Source organism: Cyrtonyx montezumae, unplaced genomic scaffold (genome assembly GCF_038088225.1).
Source record: "Cyrtonyx montezumae isolate F1298 unplaced genomic scaffold, pur_monq_1.0 scaffold_36, whole genome shotgun sequence".
Taxonomy (NCBI): domain Eukaryota; kingdom Metazoa; phylum Chordata; class Aves; order Galliformes; family Odontophoridae; genus Cyrtonyx; species Cyrtonyx montezumae.
The window spans coordinates 8904235-8924902 of record NW_027072041.1 but is presented as its reverse complement, the minus strand read 5'-3'; the positions used below and the strand labels follow the sequence as shown (position 1 = coordinate 8924902).

Below are 20668 nucleotides of genomic sequence, written 5' to 3'. Positions count from 1 at the left end.
ACAATTTTTCTCTTTAACATTGGAAATTCTATATTTAGTATTTAGAGATTACACTTACTACTTCGGGTAAACAAATGGGTGAAGAACTCTGTAAAGGACAGCTCATGAAGCTGAATTTGTGAGGTTGCCTACTATAAAGGCTTTGCTGATTGAAAAATTGGAATTGAAAAATTTCCCTTCTCTTCCATTGCAGTTTCAAAAGAAATCTTTAGTTCTTAGATTTTCTCTTCTTTCTTTCCCAACTCCCCAGGCAGTTGCAACTTTCCATGATTTGGTAGGGAATATTTTTTACTTTTTGTACAGAAGCTTCTAGATGTGTACACTTTCCCCGTAGTCTAAGAAAGTCACTCATCTCCATCAGCCTGAAATTGGTTGTGTCTGACTTGTGGATTAATTTGTCTGTAATTGAGTCTTATGGATAGTGAAAAATCCAAGTATGTCTTAAAGGGACAAACATAGCCTGATAAAAATATGTGTTAGTGAGCAGGTTTATTTTTGAATATGTTTGAAGCATTAGTTTATATAAGAAAAAGTTGGTAAGGTATTGTAATTAAAAACAATAATGCACATTTTAGAGAGAGATTGTATTCATTCCTAAATGCTGTGTATTTGATGGTAGGTGTTGTAGAACACAGTTTATGAAGTTAAAGGAATATTCTTAAAGTTCTTCATAAATGTGATTGATACAAAATTGTATCAGTTACTTCACATTGATTAGTTCATCAGTTTACCCATAAAATGTTGTTAAAAGTAAGGCTCTGTAAAACTTCAAAGGAAGTTTATAACATAAAATACAGATATTATACATTACACTACTAACTGTAGTTGTATGATAAACAGCCTCTTCTAAATTGGGATAAAATAATGGTTTCCTTTTAAAACCAAAAGCAGGAGGCATATGGTTAGAGGAAGAGGGATGATTCAGGAAGTTCATTAGAAGCAGATCAAGGGAAAAGTTGGGAAATTAAAACCCACAGAATCAGCTAGAAGTATATTATCGCAAGTTATGTTGAGAGTGGGCAGTGGCAGGGAGGCAAATCATTTGATTAAACAGCAAGAAATTTTAAGGTGTTTGGATTTTTTTTTTAACCAATTCTCAGTAAAACATTGAACCAGTAGAAAGCTAAGGCTGAGGCAGATTTTGGAGCCAAGTTAAATGTTTATGTAGCTTTGAGAATCAGCTCTGCTCTATTGGTTATTGTCTTGAATAGAGAATGTAATTTATAATTTTGATTGTAATTTTTCAAATGAGAAATGTCAACTAAAAGTATCCTTTGAATGTCTGCATACCAGAGCAAATATCTAAAATGTCTTTTATCAGTCACACTGTGCACACTGTCTGACTTTATGCACAATACTAACTTTTACACATATGCAAACAGATGTAAATATATATGAAAAGATTCACAGAAGTATGACATATGTGTAATACACACATGTATGCATTTTGCGGTGAAGTGAAAAATAGTAAGTATTCTATGAACTGATGAACTGACAAGCCACGTCTGTATGGTAAACTTTGTATTTTGCTTGTTAGCCCAGCTATGTGTGTTCTGAGAACAGGATGTGTTGGTTGCCCTTTTTTTTTTTTTTTTTTTTTTTTGTACAGGGATAGCTGTATTAATTTAATTTCCAAATAGTGGTACTTATTTTTTAAAATAAGCTTTTCAGTGGGCTTTACTAGTCTACAGACTAGTAAATAAATACATGCTAATATGAATTTTTCTGAGCACCTACTGTAATGTATTAACATCTCACTGTCAGTGGCTAATGAAGTATTTGTCATTGACATACACCACAAAGCTTTTTGTTTCAGTATTCAGAAATGTTAGCTGAGATAGGACCAACACTGAGATTTAATGGCTTCATTCCCTGTGAATTGCATTACGTGGACTATTCTGCAATTGCAATGTGGATTCCTTGTATATGAAACAAAATAAATCAGCATCTGTGTTAAATTGTTAGAAGCAGGAGCTGCAAAAAAGCTGTGCTTTTGTTGAAATGTGGTGTAGTTGGTGGTTTCTCAACTGTGGTGTAGTTGGTGGTTTCTCAACTGTTTGTTCAGCTGTTTGGGCTTTTTTTTTTTTTCCTTATAGAATACTTGACAGGTAGTGAACATCTAAAGTGGAAAACATCACAAGATGAAGGCTCAAAAGCCTTTATTTCTTTCCTGGTTCTGTGACAAGTTATTCATGGGAAGTGTGTGTACCCTTCCTCATGGTGCCTTGGTTTCCCCACCTGTAAAATGAAGAGGCATCTTAGTAAGGATATAGATTGTTCCCCTCACTTATTATTTGTCCTAAATGGAAACAGTTTTGTTCAAACACCCAATTCAGGCAACAGTTCCTTAACCAACATAATGAATTGTTGCCCTAGTTACTGGCTAAATAATCTTTTGAAGTATCTGGTTTTGTGGAGCACTCCTTTTTGTGCTGTTTTACGAGCAATAGCTTGTTCAGTTAACTGTTGTGCAGATCGTTTTAAATAAAATCCAGAGGCTGACTGAATTGAATTTTTTATAATTTATTTTCTTACTATTTTAGGTTTTACTTCCATTTTTAATAAGCTGTCAGTTCATCTCATTTGTTGTTGTTCTGATGTATAAAGTAACTGCCAAGAGCTCAGAAGGTTATAATGTAATGTTTTATTGAGACTACAAGTAGAAGAAAATCAGTGTGAAATTTACTTATATTGAATAGAAAAATTGCATGGAAGACTCAGGTGATCCACTTAAGCTCTTAATAGATCTTCAGAACAAAGCAGTGATTAATCCTTTTAATTTTAAAGCCGCAACTGAGATAAGTTGAATTGCACCTTAAGACAGAAATCATCAAAATTAATAGGCAAGCATTTATACAAGTACCTGATGATCTCTGTCAATAAGAATATTCTTTAGTAGTAGTTGTATGTGAGTTGATTATTAGGAAAAATGCATTGAAAAGCCTTCTTAGTACTTCATCTGAATATAAAATTACTTATAAAATATTTAGCAATACTTAGTGCTTTTAAGCAGGAAGTGTTTGATGTCCCAAGGGAGAGTAGTAAAACTAGGTGTGGAAAGTGCCTGTAGTTTGCTTGCTGTTCCATTTATCCTAGGAAGGTGAGATGACCAGAAAGTTACTTACTAGCCTTCCTCTACTTCTCACTAAATTGATAGTTAAGGACATAGACTGCTCTGCAGACAGTGGTATCAGTCATAGACATATGTGTAAACTTATCTTAGTTGTAGGCCAAGAAAACCTTCATTGTTTTGTCATTTCTGGTACATAGAGTGCAGTTGCTCACAATGCTTCTCAGTGAAATGCATGTTTAGTAAAATGCAAAGGTTTTCCACTTACTTAGATTTTTTAGGCTATGGTCTGTTCGTTTTAAATTTGTTTATATCAGCTGCTATTTCTGTTTTTGTGTTCTGCAGCAATGTATGATAGGGCTATAATTATATGATATTTGCACAGGTCATTAGTGTAATTTTTTTGTCATAGAGCTGACTTGTCATGGCACATTTTGACAATGAGTTGCGTGTGATAGACTAATTAGTTCAGCGTGCTACAGATGTGATTTTGTCTCTCAGTTGTCTTACATGCAATTAAAAAAATGAGTTTCAGGTAAACTGCCCTTTTCCTGAGGTCATTCTTCGGTTATGTTAGGATAGAGACAGGGCACAGTCTGAATGTTGTGTTGGAGGTAGAGCTTTAACATAATTCATTTAACTTTTTGTTCATTTTAGCCCTACAACATATGTTTTGGATGAAGATGAGCCTCGCTTCCTTGAAGAAGTTGATTATAGTGCAGAGAGTAATGATGATCAAGACACTGAATTAGCTGATAATGTGGGTGATTATGAATCCAGTAATCAAGAAGATGGACTCTCAGACTCAGATTCGGCAAGGACACTCCTTTCTTGAAGGATCTTTGCAGCTGGTAATAAAACATGAGGAATATTGTGCTCTTGTAGACACGTACTTACTCATATCTACTAAGGGGATAAGCTTAAGGAGCCAAAGTAACTGGATCCTTTCAAGCTCAAAGACAGTAAATATTTCTGATTTCTCATAAATTGGCACTTGTTTTATTTAAGGAATTCTGTGTTTTCTCCAAGCATGAACGAGATGAATTTCCTTACTGGTTCATTTTCTACCGAACAGCATTGCATGGCATTTTGTGTCCTTAAATCCTGTGATCAAAAAAAAAATGGATTATAATTCATGATGTGTCAGGATACAGAAATGAATTCATTGTGGTACAGTTGCTTCCTGAAAAGCTCATCCGTACTGATTTTTTAAATTATGTTTGTGTGTGTGTGTGTGTGTGTGTATACTGAGGTGGAAAGCTTGTTTTTTAACATTATGTTAATAACAGATACTTGATTGTGTTTGCAATAATGTAGTGCCTGCTCTGAAACCATTCGATAAATACCAAATTAAAGATGAAAAAGTGATGTATGAATTGTTGCTCTTGTTTCTTGGTTCTGAGGATTGTATGGTGTTACCACAGTACTAGCTGAAAACATAACATCTGTTCACAGCTCAAGAGTTCTGCACTGCATCCAGCGCAGCCTGTGTTTACAAGAACTGTACACTTGTGTAAAAGTCTTTCCCTCTGAAATATGTGTTTTAATATGAGGAGATTTTTTCTGACGTATACTTGACAGCAAGAGGTGGTTAGATGTGTACGTTGTTTATGTGTTTTGCTGCCCAGTTGCTTGTTTTTTCTTGTCTGATATGCACATAGTTATAGAGTTCAATTTACTACAGGCACACTAGTGTGTATATCCAATTTAAATGCTTAAAGAGGGAAGGGAAGGTACAATTTTGTTGAAACATCTTTTAATTGGTCTGAATTCAGTGTTAACACTCCTCTCAGAAGGCGATGGGACCGTGTAGCTCCCTGAGTTCCTTTCCAGCCTGAAAAAATGTGCTCAGATTTTGTATTCTTCATGTTAAAAGCCAAGCTGTTAGACATGGCATTTTTGCTTTGTCTTCTGTCATCTGCCAGCTCCCATTGCCTCTTATCTCTGCTTAGTATAAAGTCTAATGCAGAAAGGAAGTTGCACGCGTTTATTTACAGAATTTACATGTTTTGCAATGAAAGATGTCTTTCAAAAACATTTTCGCTTGTTGTGACCCCATTGCAGCATTCATTTTCTGTTGCACGTGCAGAGGCTTGAAGAGCACGAAGAATAACATTCATAAGATCTTGTAGGTCCTTTCAAACCTAATGTATCTATGAATCTATGAATAGGCTGTAGAAGGGTTTAATTTCTGAGAACATTGTGTACATTTACTGCTGCAAATGAAACTATTCTGAAGGGAAAGGGTGCCATTGGTAGAAATTAAAATAAATCAGAGGGATTAACTATATCGACTCAGCACTAGGAGACTGTTTTTCACCAGGATCTGCAGTGTTGGTTGGTGATGTCTGTTTGTACCATGCTGTATTTCTGTTTAAAGGTTTCTACTTTTGTTAATAATCACACACTGTGGAAGTGTGAGGCTATGAGATCGTATTCTTATCACTATATAGACTTCTGTCCAGTGAAAATGGTAATTCCTTGTGTTCTTAGATCTACGTACCGTAAATAAGAAAGTTTATTTAATATGCTGTTGAAGAGGTGTTCCCTGTGCTGAAGGTGCAGGAGAATTCCCTGCCAAGGAGGATTGACCTTACCACAGAGCGTGAAATGTCTTTAAATCAGCACAGTGAAAGCAGTGCAGAATGCTCTTATTGCAGTGCCAGTTTACTAGGTCTCTGCATGAGCAGATATTCATCCTCATGGATTCATACGTGAGTAACTTCTATCAGTAATTTTGGCTTAAATTTTGGAAGGTGCAGGATGCCAAGTGTTAGCGAACCTAAGTGTGCATTTTTTCCTCAGTTTTCTTTTGAATTTGTGTGAATCCTGGAATGTTTTTGCACACTACAGGCAAGGCTAGAAATTTGCTAGATCTAATTAGAAATAATTCTGGTTTGGTAGTAACAAAAATGGTATTTTCATCTGAAGTACATACGCATTTGTGTACTCATGTCTTGTACAGCTTCTAGGTAGTGCAAAAAAAGAAGTTATGAATGACTTATGTAATGACTCAGGATAACAGGCACTTTTCTAAAGTATTGTTCTTTTTTGCATTAGATTTAAAGGTACTTTAAAAACTAGATTTCTATATTTGATTAGATGTCAGACTGTCTGTTGTGGGTCTGAACTACTTCAGTGCAGTTCAAGTGCAAAAGTGAAACGTTATGCTTACCTTGCATGTTGTGGAAAATGCAAAAGCCATGTGTCTGACATACTTTTCAGCACCCTGCCTGCAGGGTTGTCATTCTGAGTGGCCCAGTCTCCATTTCTGCCCACAGGGATGCAAGTTCATGACTGGAGCTGCCACAGCTGTAGATACTTCACCTGTTTATTACTTCTCTGTTACCTCTTGCCCCTATTAACAACACTGTTGGCATTCATACTCCGGTATCTCATTAGCTGTCTGGTGAGAAGTTTGATGGTGTAGCTGAAACTGGACTCACTAGGGACTGAGCACATGCTGCTCTGTTACAGAGAAATTCACCCCCATTAAATGGGCAGAACAGGAGCAAAGGATTGTGGCTCCTTATCTGCCACAGATCAGTCTATCATGGCCTGACCCAGAGAACTCAGTGTCTTTTTTTTATGTGTTGTTTTTGATTTTAAATGATGTTCTTTTACTATAAGCGTGACTGATTCTCTACAGGAAAAGAGGTAATGTCTTTTTGCTGTAACTATAACAAATAAGGTTAAAAAAAGGTAAAATTTTTATTATTTACTGTCTGGCTTCTAATTGCTGGATGATAAATTCCTTTATTCCCTTTCCAGGTATCATTCAAATTGCAATTAAAATTTGATACTGTGTCTTCACTGGTTACACCACTTGGTGTAATGTAACTGCAGCTAGTTTGTGCCAGACCACTGCAGTTTGTGCCAGTCTTCTCTGGTTGTTTTTGGAGGTGGATTGTGTTCTACCAGGGAGAACTGATTTTATTCTTGAGTAAGACTGCAGCAGCAGTAATGACAGTTTCCAAAATGCAAGAATTCCAGGTTTCAGAGAGTTGCCATTGTAATGCTGTGATAGATATACTTGTTGCAGTGTTATTATGCATGCCTCAAGTAACAGTGCTTATTAATAAAAATATATAATAAAGAATGAATTACAATCACTTCTCTTTCCTACACATTTTATTGGTTATAAATTTAAAGGCTTTCTTGTGATAGCATTTGCTGCTACGAACCTTCCTATAGGAAATCAGTATGTGCTTAGCATTTCAGGAAGGATATTATTTTTGTTCTGTGTCAAAGTCAGCATACTGCAGGCTTAGAGTACTATTTGCACTTTAATAGATGGAACTGTAACTCTTCAAAAAAAAAAAAATTAATGCCCTTCTGAACTTCTGAAGATTTTGAATGAATCACAGTGTAGGACATCACAGCGCACACAGAAAAAGGTTTTTTGGTGAGGGTCTTTCTGTGCTACACAGCAAACAGATCTAAGAAAGGCCCCACTTTATTATTTGGTAAGTCATCCCATTATATTCCAACCCAGGCTGAAAGTACTGGGTCACTTTTGCTATTTGCAGTAGCAGTCTGAGTGTTTCAGATCTACTGGTTTCTAAGGAAAAAATGCAATATGGGAGGCAGGTCTTTCATTTGCATGGAGCAGTATGGAAAGAACAAGTGGATGCTAACAGTCATCAGTGCCACTTTCTCAAATAGACATGCAGTTTACGAGGCTACATCCGTCCTCCTTGATTGAACTGAATACTTGGTTCACAAGCTCTGTCATCCAAACTTGCAGAGTTGTTACAATTGTAACTATGAAATTAGTCTCAGTACATCTTTCTTTGATATATTTATGTATTTTTTTTCAGATCATCGGGATGTAAAGCATTTGTTTTATGACGCTGCATCTTATTTGCTGAATGCTGCCATTTCTTTCCAACTTTGAAGAAATTTCTTCATAATGTGCACTACTAAGCATCTACCAAAGGATATATGCTATCTTAAATTACACATGGTTTGGCTGTTTTTAAAAGCATTGTATGGAGAACTTGTTTAGTTGCTGTAAAGCAGGTCGTAAAACATATCCCATTAATTCTTACATTATAGAAGATGTTAGGTGCAATTCTTTTTTCTTTTCACTTTCTCCATTAAGAAAGCAAGCTGTCAGTCTTGAGGCTGAAGCAGTTCAGGAAGAAGTGGCTGAAAATTGCAGGTTTAGCAGGAAGGAAACCATACAACATAGAATTTGTTCAGCCAAATTAGGGAGTTACCAAGTGCCAACCAGCTGCATCTTTTTGCTGCCTATGCAGAATTCTTACCATGAGATGTCTTTGTTTTGTGTGTGCCCCTCTTTCTTGGAATGGGGTTATTTAGCATGCATCATTTGTCACGGTAGACTGGAATAAGGCATACTTAAATGAGCAGTACCAAATTGCACTATTATAAAGAACCAGACTAGCAAAATACTCCTGTAGTACTTCCCTGCATTAAAAGCTACATTCAGGAAATGTTGCTGTTAACTTGTGTCAGTGTTTACAGGCCGCTTCAGCCTGCTTCCATGACCTCTGCGGCAGGGGACCCATGGACCCATGCCCCAGGAAAGGGAAAAGGGGAGAAGGGCAGGAGATGGGCCTAAAAACAGTGGCAGTAACATGAGGAAGAAAGCTAATTTACTAGATAAGATATCAGAATGCCAGATAATAAAATATAGTATAATATAATTGGAATTGAAGCTAATAAAGCTAATAAAATGAGAGAGAGAGTGTCTAAAACTGGAGGCCTTACTCTATTGCTGAAGGCAAGATAGCTAGGAGCACACACTGCTGAGACAAGCAGCAAAACAAGAGGCGGTCTCAGGACTTTGCACAGTTTTATCTTTCCCTCCAAGCAGAAAATAGGAATGCAAAGTCCCCTGGGGTATGTAGTACTTCTGAGAGCCAGGTACCTGGAAATTCGGCAGTCCATGGAACTGGATAATTAACTCCCAGTGGCTCACGTGATGTTATGATGTGCAATAACAAAAATCATAAAAAGCATGACAACATGGAGTGGGAAGATCAGCTTGAAATGACTTAGAGGGGTTGCTTCTGTGCTCTCCATCCAAAGATGGAAAGGTAAAACAGTAAGTGTGCAAAGATATCCACACAGCTTAGTAGAAGGAACTTTTTTAGCAAGGTGGAGCACATCCAGCAGGTTTTACTGCTTGCAGTCTTCTTATGGAAAGAATTGTACAGGTTGGAAGAAACTTCTGGAGATCACCGAGACCAACCCCTTGCTAAAGAAAGTTCACTGCAGTAGGGTGCTCAATAGGGAGCAGATTTTGATTTTAAATATCTCCTGAAAACGAGGCTCCACAACCTCTCACAAATGCTTTGTATAGCTCGTTCCTGTGCTGTGTCATCACTTTCTTTCTCATGTCTGTATGGGACTTCCTGTGTTCCACGTTGTGCCCACTGTCCCTTGTTCTGTGGCTGGGCACCACCAAAAAGAGCATGGCCTCATCCTCTTGAAACCTGCACTTTTGATGTTTATATAAGCATTGATAAGATCCCCCTTCAGCCTTTTTCAGGCTGAGCAGCCCCAGGACTCTAAGCCTTTCCTCATAAGGGAGATGCTGCAGGCCCCTCACCAACTCTGTGGCCCTTCACACTCTAGAATATTCCTGTCTGTCTAGAACTGGAGTGTGTTACTCTGCCTCACTAGGGCAGAGTAGCAGGGATGAGGACCTCCCTTGACCCAGGAGTCTGCTGGCTTGTTGACCTGCTTTGCACAGAGGACGTCCTTCATCACTTAATGGTTGCCTACTGCTCTCCAACAGATGCCCCTTCTCTGGACACATTCAGAGGCAGACTGACAAGGCTCTGAGCAACCTGATCGAGCTGCAGGTGTTTCTGTTCATTGCAGGGGAGTTGGACTAGGTGACTTTTAATGGTCCCCTCCTACTTAAATGATTTTGTGATTCACTTGGCATTTGGAAGTTAGATTAGAACAATCGTCTTTTCTGGCTAGTTATGTAAGTCAACATAAACAAGTCTTAGTTAGCAGCGTTGCTTTCAGGCTTTTTTCATCCACAGATGAATATGAACATATTTCAGTATAAGATGTGAAGTACAGGATAAGGAAGACAGATGATCTTCAATATTTTGTATAATACTGATTCAACTGCACCATATTTACATAACTCTCACAAGTGATACAAGCAGTCTGGCTAACCCCCAGACTAAAATGCCTCAGTCATACGTTTTGTGAAGACAAGCTGGAAAAAGGTGTCCTGCACAAACCCTCAGCCAATAGTCTTCCTTAATACTTGGCTTCGATTCAGCATCCGGCTTAATTCAATTTACTGCATTACCCTGACAAACAAAAAGTCCAAAACTGGATCAGATTGTATTCCAAAATAATATATGCCTTTTATTCTTTTTCTCTTAAGACTGTTGCAGAATTTGCAGATTCTGTGCAACAGTCATCCTGCTGTTGCCTAATCACAAAATGGAGCCACAGATTTGATTTACACACATCTAGTACATATGCACAAGTACACAAGTTCAGCTCCATCCAGTCTGGTCATGCTGGTCCTTAAGCTTAAGTGATAACTCAGACACATTTCCATCTTCTTTTTGTTTTGACCTCATTGTTAACCAAAGCTTTCTGTTATAAATCATAGTGGCTAGGATTGTTTGAAAAATCTCTTGTTATCAAATGCAAACCTTAATGTTTTTCAGAACAAGAGAAAATAATCCACAGTGTCTGTTTAAATGCAGTAGTTCATTACTCAGTATGCCAGGAACTCGTTCCTTTTGTCCAAACTCCCATTGTCCAGAAAAGAAAGTCACTGTATTGCAAAACCGGTTTTTGCCTCTATGTTGCTTGAATGAGTGAATTCAGAAAGAAACTAAGTACAGGAACCCCTTCATGCTAACCACCTGCACACAAGTTTCAGTAAGGGGCTAGATCAAATGTGATCTGCTATAGATGGGTGGCTCCTGGTCAGCTACTTCATCGAGGAAGGCGAGCCCCTTGTAGCTCTCTCTGTGTCCAGTACTCTCACTGACAGCGGAGGGAATTTTCAGCTAAGTATCATTGGCTTGGTTATATATGCTTTGAAGATTTATGGTCAGTTATTGCCTCTGTCTTTGAGCTGTGTTCTGCAGCAGAGGAAGGCAGAGGGCAGGGTAAATTGTGACTAGCCCATCTTAAGGGCAATGCACAGTACAAAATGAAGCTTCCTGGCAACTGAGCCACCAGCACGCAGAAGCAGGATCATAGAATCATAGAGTCACCAAGGTTGGGAAAGACCTATAAGATCACCCAGTCCAACCATCCACATATCACCAATAGTTCTCACTAAACCATGTCCCTCAACACAACATCCAAACACTCCTTGAATACCTCCAGGGTCAGTGACTCCACCAGCTCCTTTCTGGGCAGCCCATTCCAGCACCCGACCACTCTTTTGGAGAAGCAATATTTCCTAACATCCAGCCTGAACCTCCCCTGGTGCAACCTGAAGCCATCCCCTCCCGTCCTATCACTAGTTACATGAGAGAAGAGGCTGACTCTCCGCTCACCACAACCCCCCTTCAGGGATAGACAGCAATAAAGGTCTCTCCTCAGCCTCCTCTTCTCCAGACTGAACAATGCCAGCTCCCTCAGCCACTCCATAAGGCTTGTGCTCCAGACCCCTCACCAGCTTTGTTTGTGCCCTTCTCTAGACGCACTCCAGGGCCTCAATTTCTTTATTATAGTGAAGGGCCCAAAGCTTGGCCTTGGGCACGTGTATGTGTCTGTGATTAGAAGGGTCATGGATCCCAAATAACTGCTGAATTTAGGCTTGTATGGACTCTATGTTCTATTTCTGTCATTCTCTCTTCCATGTCCATGCAGACTGTTAACTATCATTAGTTGCATCATTAATGGCCCAAGCTGAGAAAACAGTTTTCTTCTAGAAAAATGAGCCAAATAATTCCTTGTAACTTAAAATTGTCACCTTAAAGCCAGCATCCATCTACAGCACTATCACTGTTACATTTATGTGATTTACATCACAAGGATTTATGGTCACCCATAGCACGTGCTCGTGTAAAGGGAACAATATAAATGAAATAGGCCAACAAAACTTTTAAAGCATTTGTCAAATCTGAAGTTGGAAAGAGTGTATCTGAGGGGGGAGGGGGAGGGGAGGGGGAGTCAAGTCACTAAAACTCTGAATTTATAGCATTCAGGTTTGCAAATGCACTCATTTTTAAAGCTAATTAACCTATGATAGTCTCTTGATAAGAAATACATTTTTACTGGTGTGCTGATGGAAGAAGCACCACTGTTTTTTACAGAAGGCCACCTGCCTCTAAAGCTGCAGGTAGAGCTAATCCAAGCTCACTCCTTCTTTTTAGTGATGTCTTTCAAAGCTTCATTCATAATGTAGGTCTAAATTGTGGAAGAAATGTACCATCTTCCATTGCAAGGTTTGTAAATTGAGGACAGCTATATTACATCATGTAAGGATATAAAATATTCACTGCTTTATTAAAAGTGTATGAGGACTGGTAGTACACCTAGAATGTATTGCCAGATACTGTCTAAAATCTTACCCCCTCTCCCCCCCCCCCCCACCCGATTTGTCCTTGAAAATAAATGTTTGCAAATGTGTGTACTGCCAGAAGTGCTGACATGAATAAACTGTGATTATGAAGTGAGGGATATTCATCTGGTAAGAGTGGTCTTGAGGTAAGTCTGGTAGAGAGACATGATCAGATTTTTGAGTTGAATATCTAATTGCAACTTTACACATTCCATTTGAAAATTGGCAGGTCATCTATTTACATCAACTGGAAATGGAGTCATAAATATACCTAGAAACTAATTATACCTATTATCAAATTTCTTTATCAAAATGGAGAGCATTTATTTTTTTTTTTTTGCCATTCCCAGGACTGTGTTTAACCAGTGTATCAAAATGCATTCAGTTATTTTCCATCACTTGAACTGACACTGCACTGTATCTTCCCCATGCCCTGGTTTCAGCACAGATGGTGCCAATTTCACACTGGAGTTTGATTGTTGTGAGGGATGGATGCGTGCTGGAGCTGGCCTTGTCACTTGGTGGGTCAGAGCCATCACCATGATGGTGCAGGGCAGGGATGACTGCAGGGTGGGCTGTGCTGGGCTGTATTCAGACTGTGGGCTGGACAAGTCTGGTCAAAGTGATATTAGATTAACCTGGATTAAATAAAAATATATATATACAGAACAGAAAAGTGTAGAAAAAAATAGAACAGAACAGTTCATTTGGAAGGAAACTACAAAGATACCAAGTTGGGAGGATGTGTCAAACTGCCTGAGGGTAGGGAGGCCCTTCAGAGGGATTTGGATAGGCTGAACAGCTGGGCTGAGCTCAATGGGATGAGGTTCAATAAGACCAAGTGCCGGGTCCTGCACTTTGGCCACAATAACCCCATGCAATGCTATAGGCTTGGGGCAGAATGGCTTGAAGAATGTAGAGAGGAAAAGGACCTGGGGGTGTTGGTTGATGCTCGGCTCAACATGAGCCGGCAGTGTGCCCAGGTGGCCAAGAAGGCCAACAACATCCTGGCCTGTATTAGAAATAGTGTAGCCAGCAGGAGCAGGGAGGTGATCATCCCCCTGTACTCAGCTCTGGTGCGGCCGCACCTCGAGTACTGTGTTCAGTTTTGGGCCCCTCACTACAAGAAGGACATTGAGGCCCTGGAGCGTGTTCAGAGAAGGGCAACAAAACTGGTGAGGGGTCTGGAGCACAAGTCTTATGAGGAGCGGCTGAGGGAGCTGGGATTGTTCAGTCTGGAGAAGAGGAGGCTCAGAGGAGACCTTATTGCACTCTACCACTTCCTGAAGGGGGGTTGTGGTGAGGAGGGGGTGGGCCTCTTCTCCCTGATAAATAATGACAGGACGAGAGGGAATGGCCACAAGTTGCGCCGGGGAAGATTTAGATTAGACCTGAGGAAACATTTTTTCTCTGAAAGAGTGGTCAGGCACAGGAATGGCCTGCCTAGGGAGGTGGTTGAGGCACCATCCCTAGCGCTGTTCAAGAAGTGTTTAGATGAGGTGCTAAGGGATTTGATTTAGTAGTTTAGTGGGTAGGGATGGTGATAGGAGGATGGTTGGACTAGATGATCTTGTAGGTCTTTTCCAACCTAATGTACCTATGAACCTATGAACCTATAAGTGCCTTTTGAACATAGACAAATAAAGGACATAAACCACCGCTCTTGGAAGCCATTGCCATTGTTTGACCATCACCATGATACAGAAATGTTTCCTAACATCCAGTCTGGGCCTTCCTTGCCACAGCTGTTCTCACATCCTGCCATTGGTTTGCAGGGACATTAACATTCTTTTTATATTGTGCTGCCCTGAGCTGTAGGCAATATTGAAGGTGAGGCCAAACTAACCCCACAAGTAGTGGGAAAGTCTCTTTTGAACAGTGGGCCATTTACTCAGTGTGCAAGAGCCCCTTTTGATTTCCTAGCTGTGCTGTGTTTAATGCACCCCAAAATACAGTTTTCCCTTCTGACTGCTGGCTTCTGCTGAGGTGCCACAGCACCCCCAGGTCCCTTCCTGCATGGATGCTCTCATCTTCCAAGCTGTTCTTTTTTCCAGCATAAGCATGTTATATGTATATCCAATATGTTTCTATGTAGTTGCACAATTTCTAGCTTAACATACTTCCTTCCTCACAGAATGGGAGAGACACAAGAATTGTGCTTACTGGGCCAACGTAAGGGTTTTTAATCTCACATCTTCCATGAACCAGTTTTGACAGCTTCCAGAGACATAAAAAGAACAGTTTATTGCCTAATGTAGTCAGAACAACACTATTCTTAGCAATCACATATTGTTCAAAACTATAGAAAATAGCTTTTTCTTTCCCCGTTTCATTAACTGACTATACGTGGTGCATGCGTCACCATTTTCATTAATAGTGTCTTTGCTTAAATGAAATTCTGTGTCAGGTTTACCCCTATAAAAGTCCTGTGCTATAGTTTACCACTAAATATTCCCTGTTTTTTTCATGTCCAAAACCTCAATGCTTAAAGCCTATGTGTCGTATTTCTAAGTGGAAACGGCTGCAATCATCAGGCAGTGAAAATCCAGGACTCCTTTAAGAGTAGCCTTACGATGGCTACTAATGATGCTGTAAACTATTGTTATGAATTCAGAGTTAACAGAAAGTAATCTAAGCAAGTAAAACCTCAAATGGTCTCATCTCCTGGGTGGTAATGATGCTACCATGAAAACTAATGATGGCTAACACCACGAATTAGTCCTGCCCCTTTATAAATGCCTGAATGTTCTGGGCATTTACATTTCATGGGAAATCTGAAAGACCTGCACTAATTTGTTTTTAAGAACTATTGAGATGGACAGGAATAAGATCATGCAGCAAGTTTTCAAAAGAGCTAATTTTGAACCTACTTTTAAATATAATCCATATGATTTGCTTGCAAACTTCATATCTTTTTCAGAAAAAAGAAACACCATTGCACAGTGTTTTCATTAGTGCTGCTGCCTCAGGCTCTCACTCCAGGTCTCACTGGCTGGCAGTGAGTGTCAGTTTTGGTATCCCTCAACTGAGACCACGCAATGCAAACACTCACTGTACTTGGTGAGAGCTAGTTTTAAATACATGAAGTGTGGTGAAATGTTAAATGCTTCTGACTTGTGATAGAGCATTAGCCACTTGCTGTTATTTTTTACCGTATATTCTCAGCGTCTTGGGACTGAGTCAATAAAATGGAGGGGGAAAACGTGATAATGGTGTATTTTCAGCTATTGGGTCTTTATTTCCATGGACCATAGAAGACACACTGTGTCAGAAAGCAGTAGGAGGACTGAAAGCCTGTGTGTTTTTACTGGCTGGAATAATAATTGAGTTTATTAAAGATCAAGTGTTTCTTGAGTGTCACAGATAAGAGTGGAGGATATTCAGGATCTCATTAGCCAAAAAGTGGATTACAAAAGATTCAAATGTGGGATGTTTGTCATGTGATCATGCACAATAAAATTCTTATTATCCGTCTAGCTTTTACCCGTGCAACCTGGTTTAGGGAGCCTGCTTTGGCAGGGGAGCTGGACTCAGTGATCTCTGGAGGTCCCTTCCAACCCCTACAATTCTGTGATTCTGTGATTCTGCCTACTAAAACCCCAAAAAAGTGCAGAGAAATACAGAAGATTTTATAATACGAAGCACAGCTTTTTGTTGATTTCGTGTGTCAAAAAACTAAGACTGGTACTTTTTGCAAAAGACAAAAAATTTCTGTCTTCAACGTTTCCTAGCTTTGCACAACATCTTGCTAATGGCATTTTATGTGGAAGCAGAAGAAGCTGTTTCCCCCAGATTTAGGTCCTGAGCAGGGCATTTTTAGTGCTGTTTAAGAAACACCTCTTCACTTACAAGATCTGTTGACGCAAAATGGATTATATTATAAACTACTTGGCATGGAAGGTGAGAATTGAAAAATGCCATTTTTTAAGTGCTCTGCCTGATTTTCTCAGCAGAAGAAGCAGGGATTAAGACGTGGCATCATAGCTTCTGGCAGAGGATTGTTTGCGGCAGAGGGGTATCTGCAGTATATGCTTTGCTTGAAGGTGCCAAAACAAGTGGCAAAAAGAGCCCCAGAACTTTCTCCTCAGCATTCCCGCTAGCTCCCACAGAGGTGTGGGATCAGTCACATTAGTGCAATACCAGGGACTTGTGTCTTGCTGGGAGTTTTGGGCTCTACTAGAAGGCTTATTTTCCTGGAGACATGAAGCCATGTGTCCTCTCCTCGTCAGGGCCTTGGGTGCTGGCAGGCAGAGGTTATGGATGAGCAGTGGGCTAGGTCCATCTGCTGGGGAGCAGCTGCATCCTGTGATGCCACTGTGAGAAGTGTGGGAGTGATGGGGCCAGTGTCCAGAAGCTGTGTCTGTCCCTGAGCTGGGTTAAAGAGCTATCATGTGCCCCCTGTCCATTTTGCAAGTGTCACCCTGGGACATAGCGGAACTTGATGGAGTATTACTGGAGGTTCCCTGGATCCCAGTACCCCTCAAGGTGGTTCTGGCCTTGAAGCAGTTGAGGTAAGGTTGGGAAGCTGCTGGGGATGTATGGCAGGGTGGTTGTGCTTCTTTTGGGTGGTTTTCAGAGGCCTGGAGAGAGCAGGAGTCAGGGAGCTTTGTCTATGGGAGAGTGAGATAGGCTGGCTCATGGCATTTCTCCTTGAGACAGAGTGTACCCCTGGCTTCCTCCTGAGCATTGTCCATGTAAGAATACATGGGGCGAGGAGGAAAGCATTGCTCCTATTGATAGAGAGGACAGAGATCTGGGCCTGAGAAAACCATCAGAAGGGGAGAAACCTCCTACAGCTGTGCCAGCTCTCCATGAGCTCAGGACAGGCAGAGAAATGGGCTCTGCATAGAGAAAGCCAAGACCCAGCAACTGGCAGGATGCAGCCAGGAAGAAGTTCCTGCATCAGTGGAGGTGTGTCTGAAGAGAGCAGAGGCAGCAGTGCAGGTGCTCAGTGGGGCAGGGGTCCACATGGGACCACAGAGCAAACCCTTAGGAAAGTCCCAGGAAAGAAGGGAGGTGGAGGGGGATGGCAGGAAGGAGAAAATGTTCACAGCGTGATACAGCCCAGGTCCTGTGGTATTCAGTGATCTCAAACAACATGTGGGAGCACAGCAGTGCTCTTCAGACCTGCACACAGCGACAGGCTGGCTGTGAAGATCGCTTTGAGATTCAAGTAAGGAGCCTCATTGCATGCCTGAGGTGTAGCCTGAGGAGAAGGATTTGGGGGTGCCAGTTGATAAAAAGCTTAACATGAGCAGCAGTGTGTGCTTGCAGCCCAGAAGGCCAAGGGTATCCCATATTCCATCAGCAGAGGGATGTCAATGGTTTATGTACCAGTTCTTCCTGATTCTGTGACTGATGGGATGGGGGACCCACAGACCCATGCCCCCGGAAAAAGAGAAGAAAGGGTAGGGAGAAGGACTTAAAAACAAAACAGTGGCAAAGATCTGAGGAGGAAAGCTAATTTACTAAGATATCAGAAGGCCTCCTGAGAGATATAGTTCTTCTCTTCTGAGAATTGGTACCTGGGAATATTGACAAAGAATAAGAAAGGCTTCTACAAGTATGTCAAGCAGAAAAAGAAAATCCAGGAGAGTGTACCAAACACCTAGTGAGTAGTACAGGCAGGTTAGTAATAATGAACAAGGAGAAGGCTGAGGTACTCATAACATTTTTGGCCTGGAGAGAAAGCTTTGAGGTGGCCTGATAGTGGCCTTTCAGTAAAGGGGAGCTACAGGAAAGGAGAGGACAGTCTCTTTAGCAGGGTGATAGGACAAGGGGAAATGGTTTCAGACTTAAAGAGGTTAGATTTAGGTTGGATATAAGGAAAAAGTCTTTTACAGTGAGGGTGTTTAGGCACAAGAACGGGTTGTCCTGAGATGTGGTGGATGCCTCATCCCTGGAGATTTTCAAGACCAGGCTTTGAGCAAGCTGACCTAGTGGTGGATGTTCCTCTTCATTGCAGGAGAATTTGACTAGACAACCATTAAGGGTCCCTTCCAACTCAAAATATTCTATTATTCTAAGAGTTCTGCAGCACTGGGCTCCAAGAAAGTCAGAAAATAATCTTTTCTTAAATTCTCTAGTGCAGGCATATCCAACCTGCACCCTGCAATCCACACATGGCCTGGGCATAGCCCGCCTTGTGACCACCCTCTGACCTACCTGTGAGGCAGTGAGTCTGCCTCGCTGAACACCTATTGCTCCCAACAACCAAACATGGGTATGCAATTGGCACTCTCTGGGCTGAAGCCAGGGCATGGGAAGGCGCAGTGAAGTGCTAACTCAAGTGATGGTGAATAACTGTATGAATTTAGATACACAGACCAAACACAGCCCTGTGAACTAAAAAAAATACGCAGCTGTCTTTTCCATTTTGATAAATCTGATAATAGGTTTCAAGATTGCTGGAAAAAGAAATTAGTTTCTAAGTATATTTATGACTCCATTTTCAGTTGACATAAATAGATGACCTGCCAATTTTCAAATGAAATGCATAGATTTGCAATCAGATATTCAACTCAAAAATATGATAGTGACTCTTACTAGGCTTTTATAAAATCTATCCCTTGCCTCAATGTCATGCCTTATTCATGTTATTGCTATTTGGCAGTACATATGTTTGAGAACAATTGTTGTCAAGGATAAAGCACAGTTTATCAAGAATCTTTTACAAACAACTTGAGAGCTCACTAAGGATTGCAATCCCTTCCATTCAACCAGGCTGATACATTTGTTTCACAAAACAAGGTCAAAAATCCCATTAATTTTATGGTTTTCCTACTCTCCTTTTTTATCTTTGAATTAAATAAATAAATAGATAAGTTTTGTTACTTACATGCATTAAAAATATTATATGTTTTATTAACGGGCCAATAAAATTCCTCTTCACTCAATGCAGCCCAGTAAAGCCCAAAGGTTGGACACCAGTGCCTTAGCTGATGATACTTAGAGATGCACTTCTAAGAAACCAGCTTTTTATTTCTGTTCATTCCTTCTTAGGAAAGTATTCTGTAAAGTGGAGGGAATCTTTCCTGGTGCTCTGCTTGGGTAGTATCTCCCTGTTTGTGCATGAGCAAGTCACCTGGAATCTAGACTTAGGCCCCAGTTGTTCCTTGTCTTCACAAAACTGTTTGTCCAGAGAAAACCAAGGTCTACAGCCAGCCCTATACTTTATGAAGTTTCTCGTCCTTACTGGAAAAGTGGTTTCCTTATGTTGCACAAAATGTTGAGAGGCAAATATCAGTTTTGTTGCAGTAGAAGGAAGAGCACTAAACCTGCTAGTCTGTTTTGGGATATACAGTTGAAAAATCCTCACAATCTACAGAAGTCTCTGAAACAGCTGTAACTTCTTTTGCAAGTATGGGGTATTTTAAAGCCCAGTGTCCTTGCAGGAGACCAGTATCCAGTAACCACTTTTCTGGTTACACCCTATCAACTCCTTTGTTCATCACTTCATGAAACACTTCCTTGTTTACTGTTTTCTGGATTTAGCTTTCTACTGGGGAAAGTAGCACAGTGAAGTCTGCAAGGCTGATGTGTTGCTCAGAAGATAAGAATTGCAGCATCAATGACTGGCTGGAAAGGATTCTGCAGACAGACTTTGGTTAATTTAGTAAACTGCCAGATCCACTGTTTGGGAAACAAATCTGATTGCAATTGTTTGATAATGATTCATAGCTCATAAAACAACGGCATGCATTAAGGAAAATGGCTATTTGCAAAGAACTGTAAAATAGGAGTTGCTTCATTTTACTTGATAATAAAATTCTATTCAGGACTTGATTAAAGTGCTTGTATCTTGGAAAGGTCTAGCAAGGTTACCACAGCTTATGCAAATCTGTGAAACCTGATTTTCCCTATTCCACACAGCTCTATAAACAGTGCATGTATGCTTTCAAACACTGGGGACACGTATGTCCTCATTAGTCTTGTTTTTCTTTCCTATCCTTGCTGGTGTATGTGTTTAAAATTCTCTTTTATAGTGTTTCTTCTCCCGACTGACTGATGGCAGGATTGCTGCTCTAATTTTATAGTTAAGTAGGAAAGTCAGAGACACTGGTTTTGAT

General features: G+C 40.3%; 1 protein-coding gene across 1 annotated transcript in view; it reads left to right on the top strand.

The window, feature by feature from the left end:
* AGTPBP1 (ATP/GTP binding carboxypeptidase 1) overlaps window positions 1-4638 on the top strand; it is a 57211-nt gene extending 52573 nt beyond the window's left edge. The window contains exon 25 of the mRNA XM_065745534.1: window positions 3728-4638. Coding sequence (XP_065601606.1) covers window positions 3728-3905 — 178 coding nt within the window. The 3' untranslated portion in view covers window positions 3906-4638. The remainder of the gene's footprint in view (window positions 1-3727) is intronic.
* The last annotated feature ends 16030 nt before the right edge of the window (window positions 4639-20668 follow it).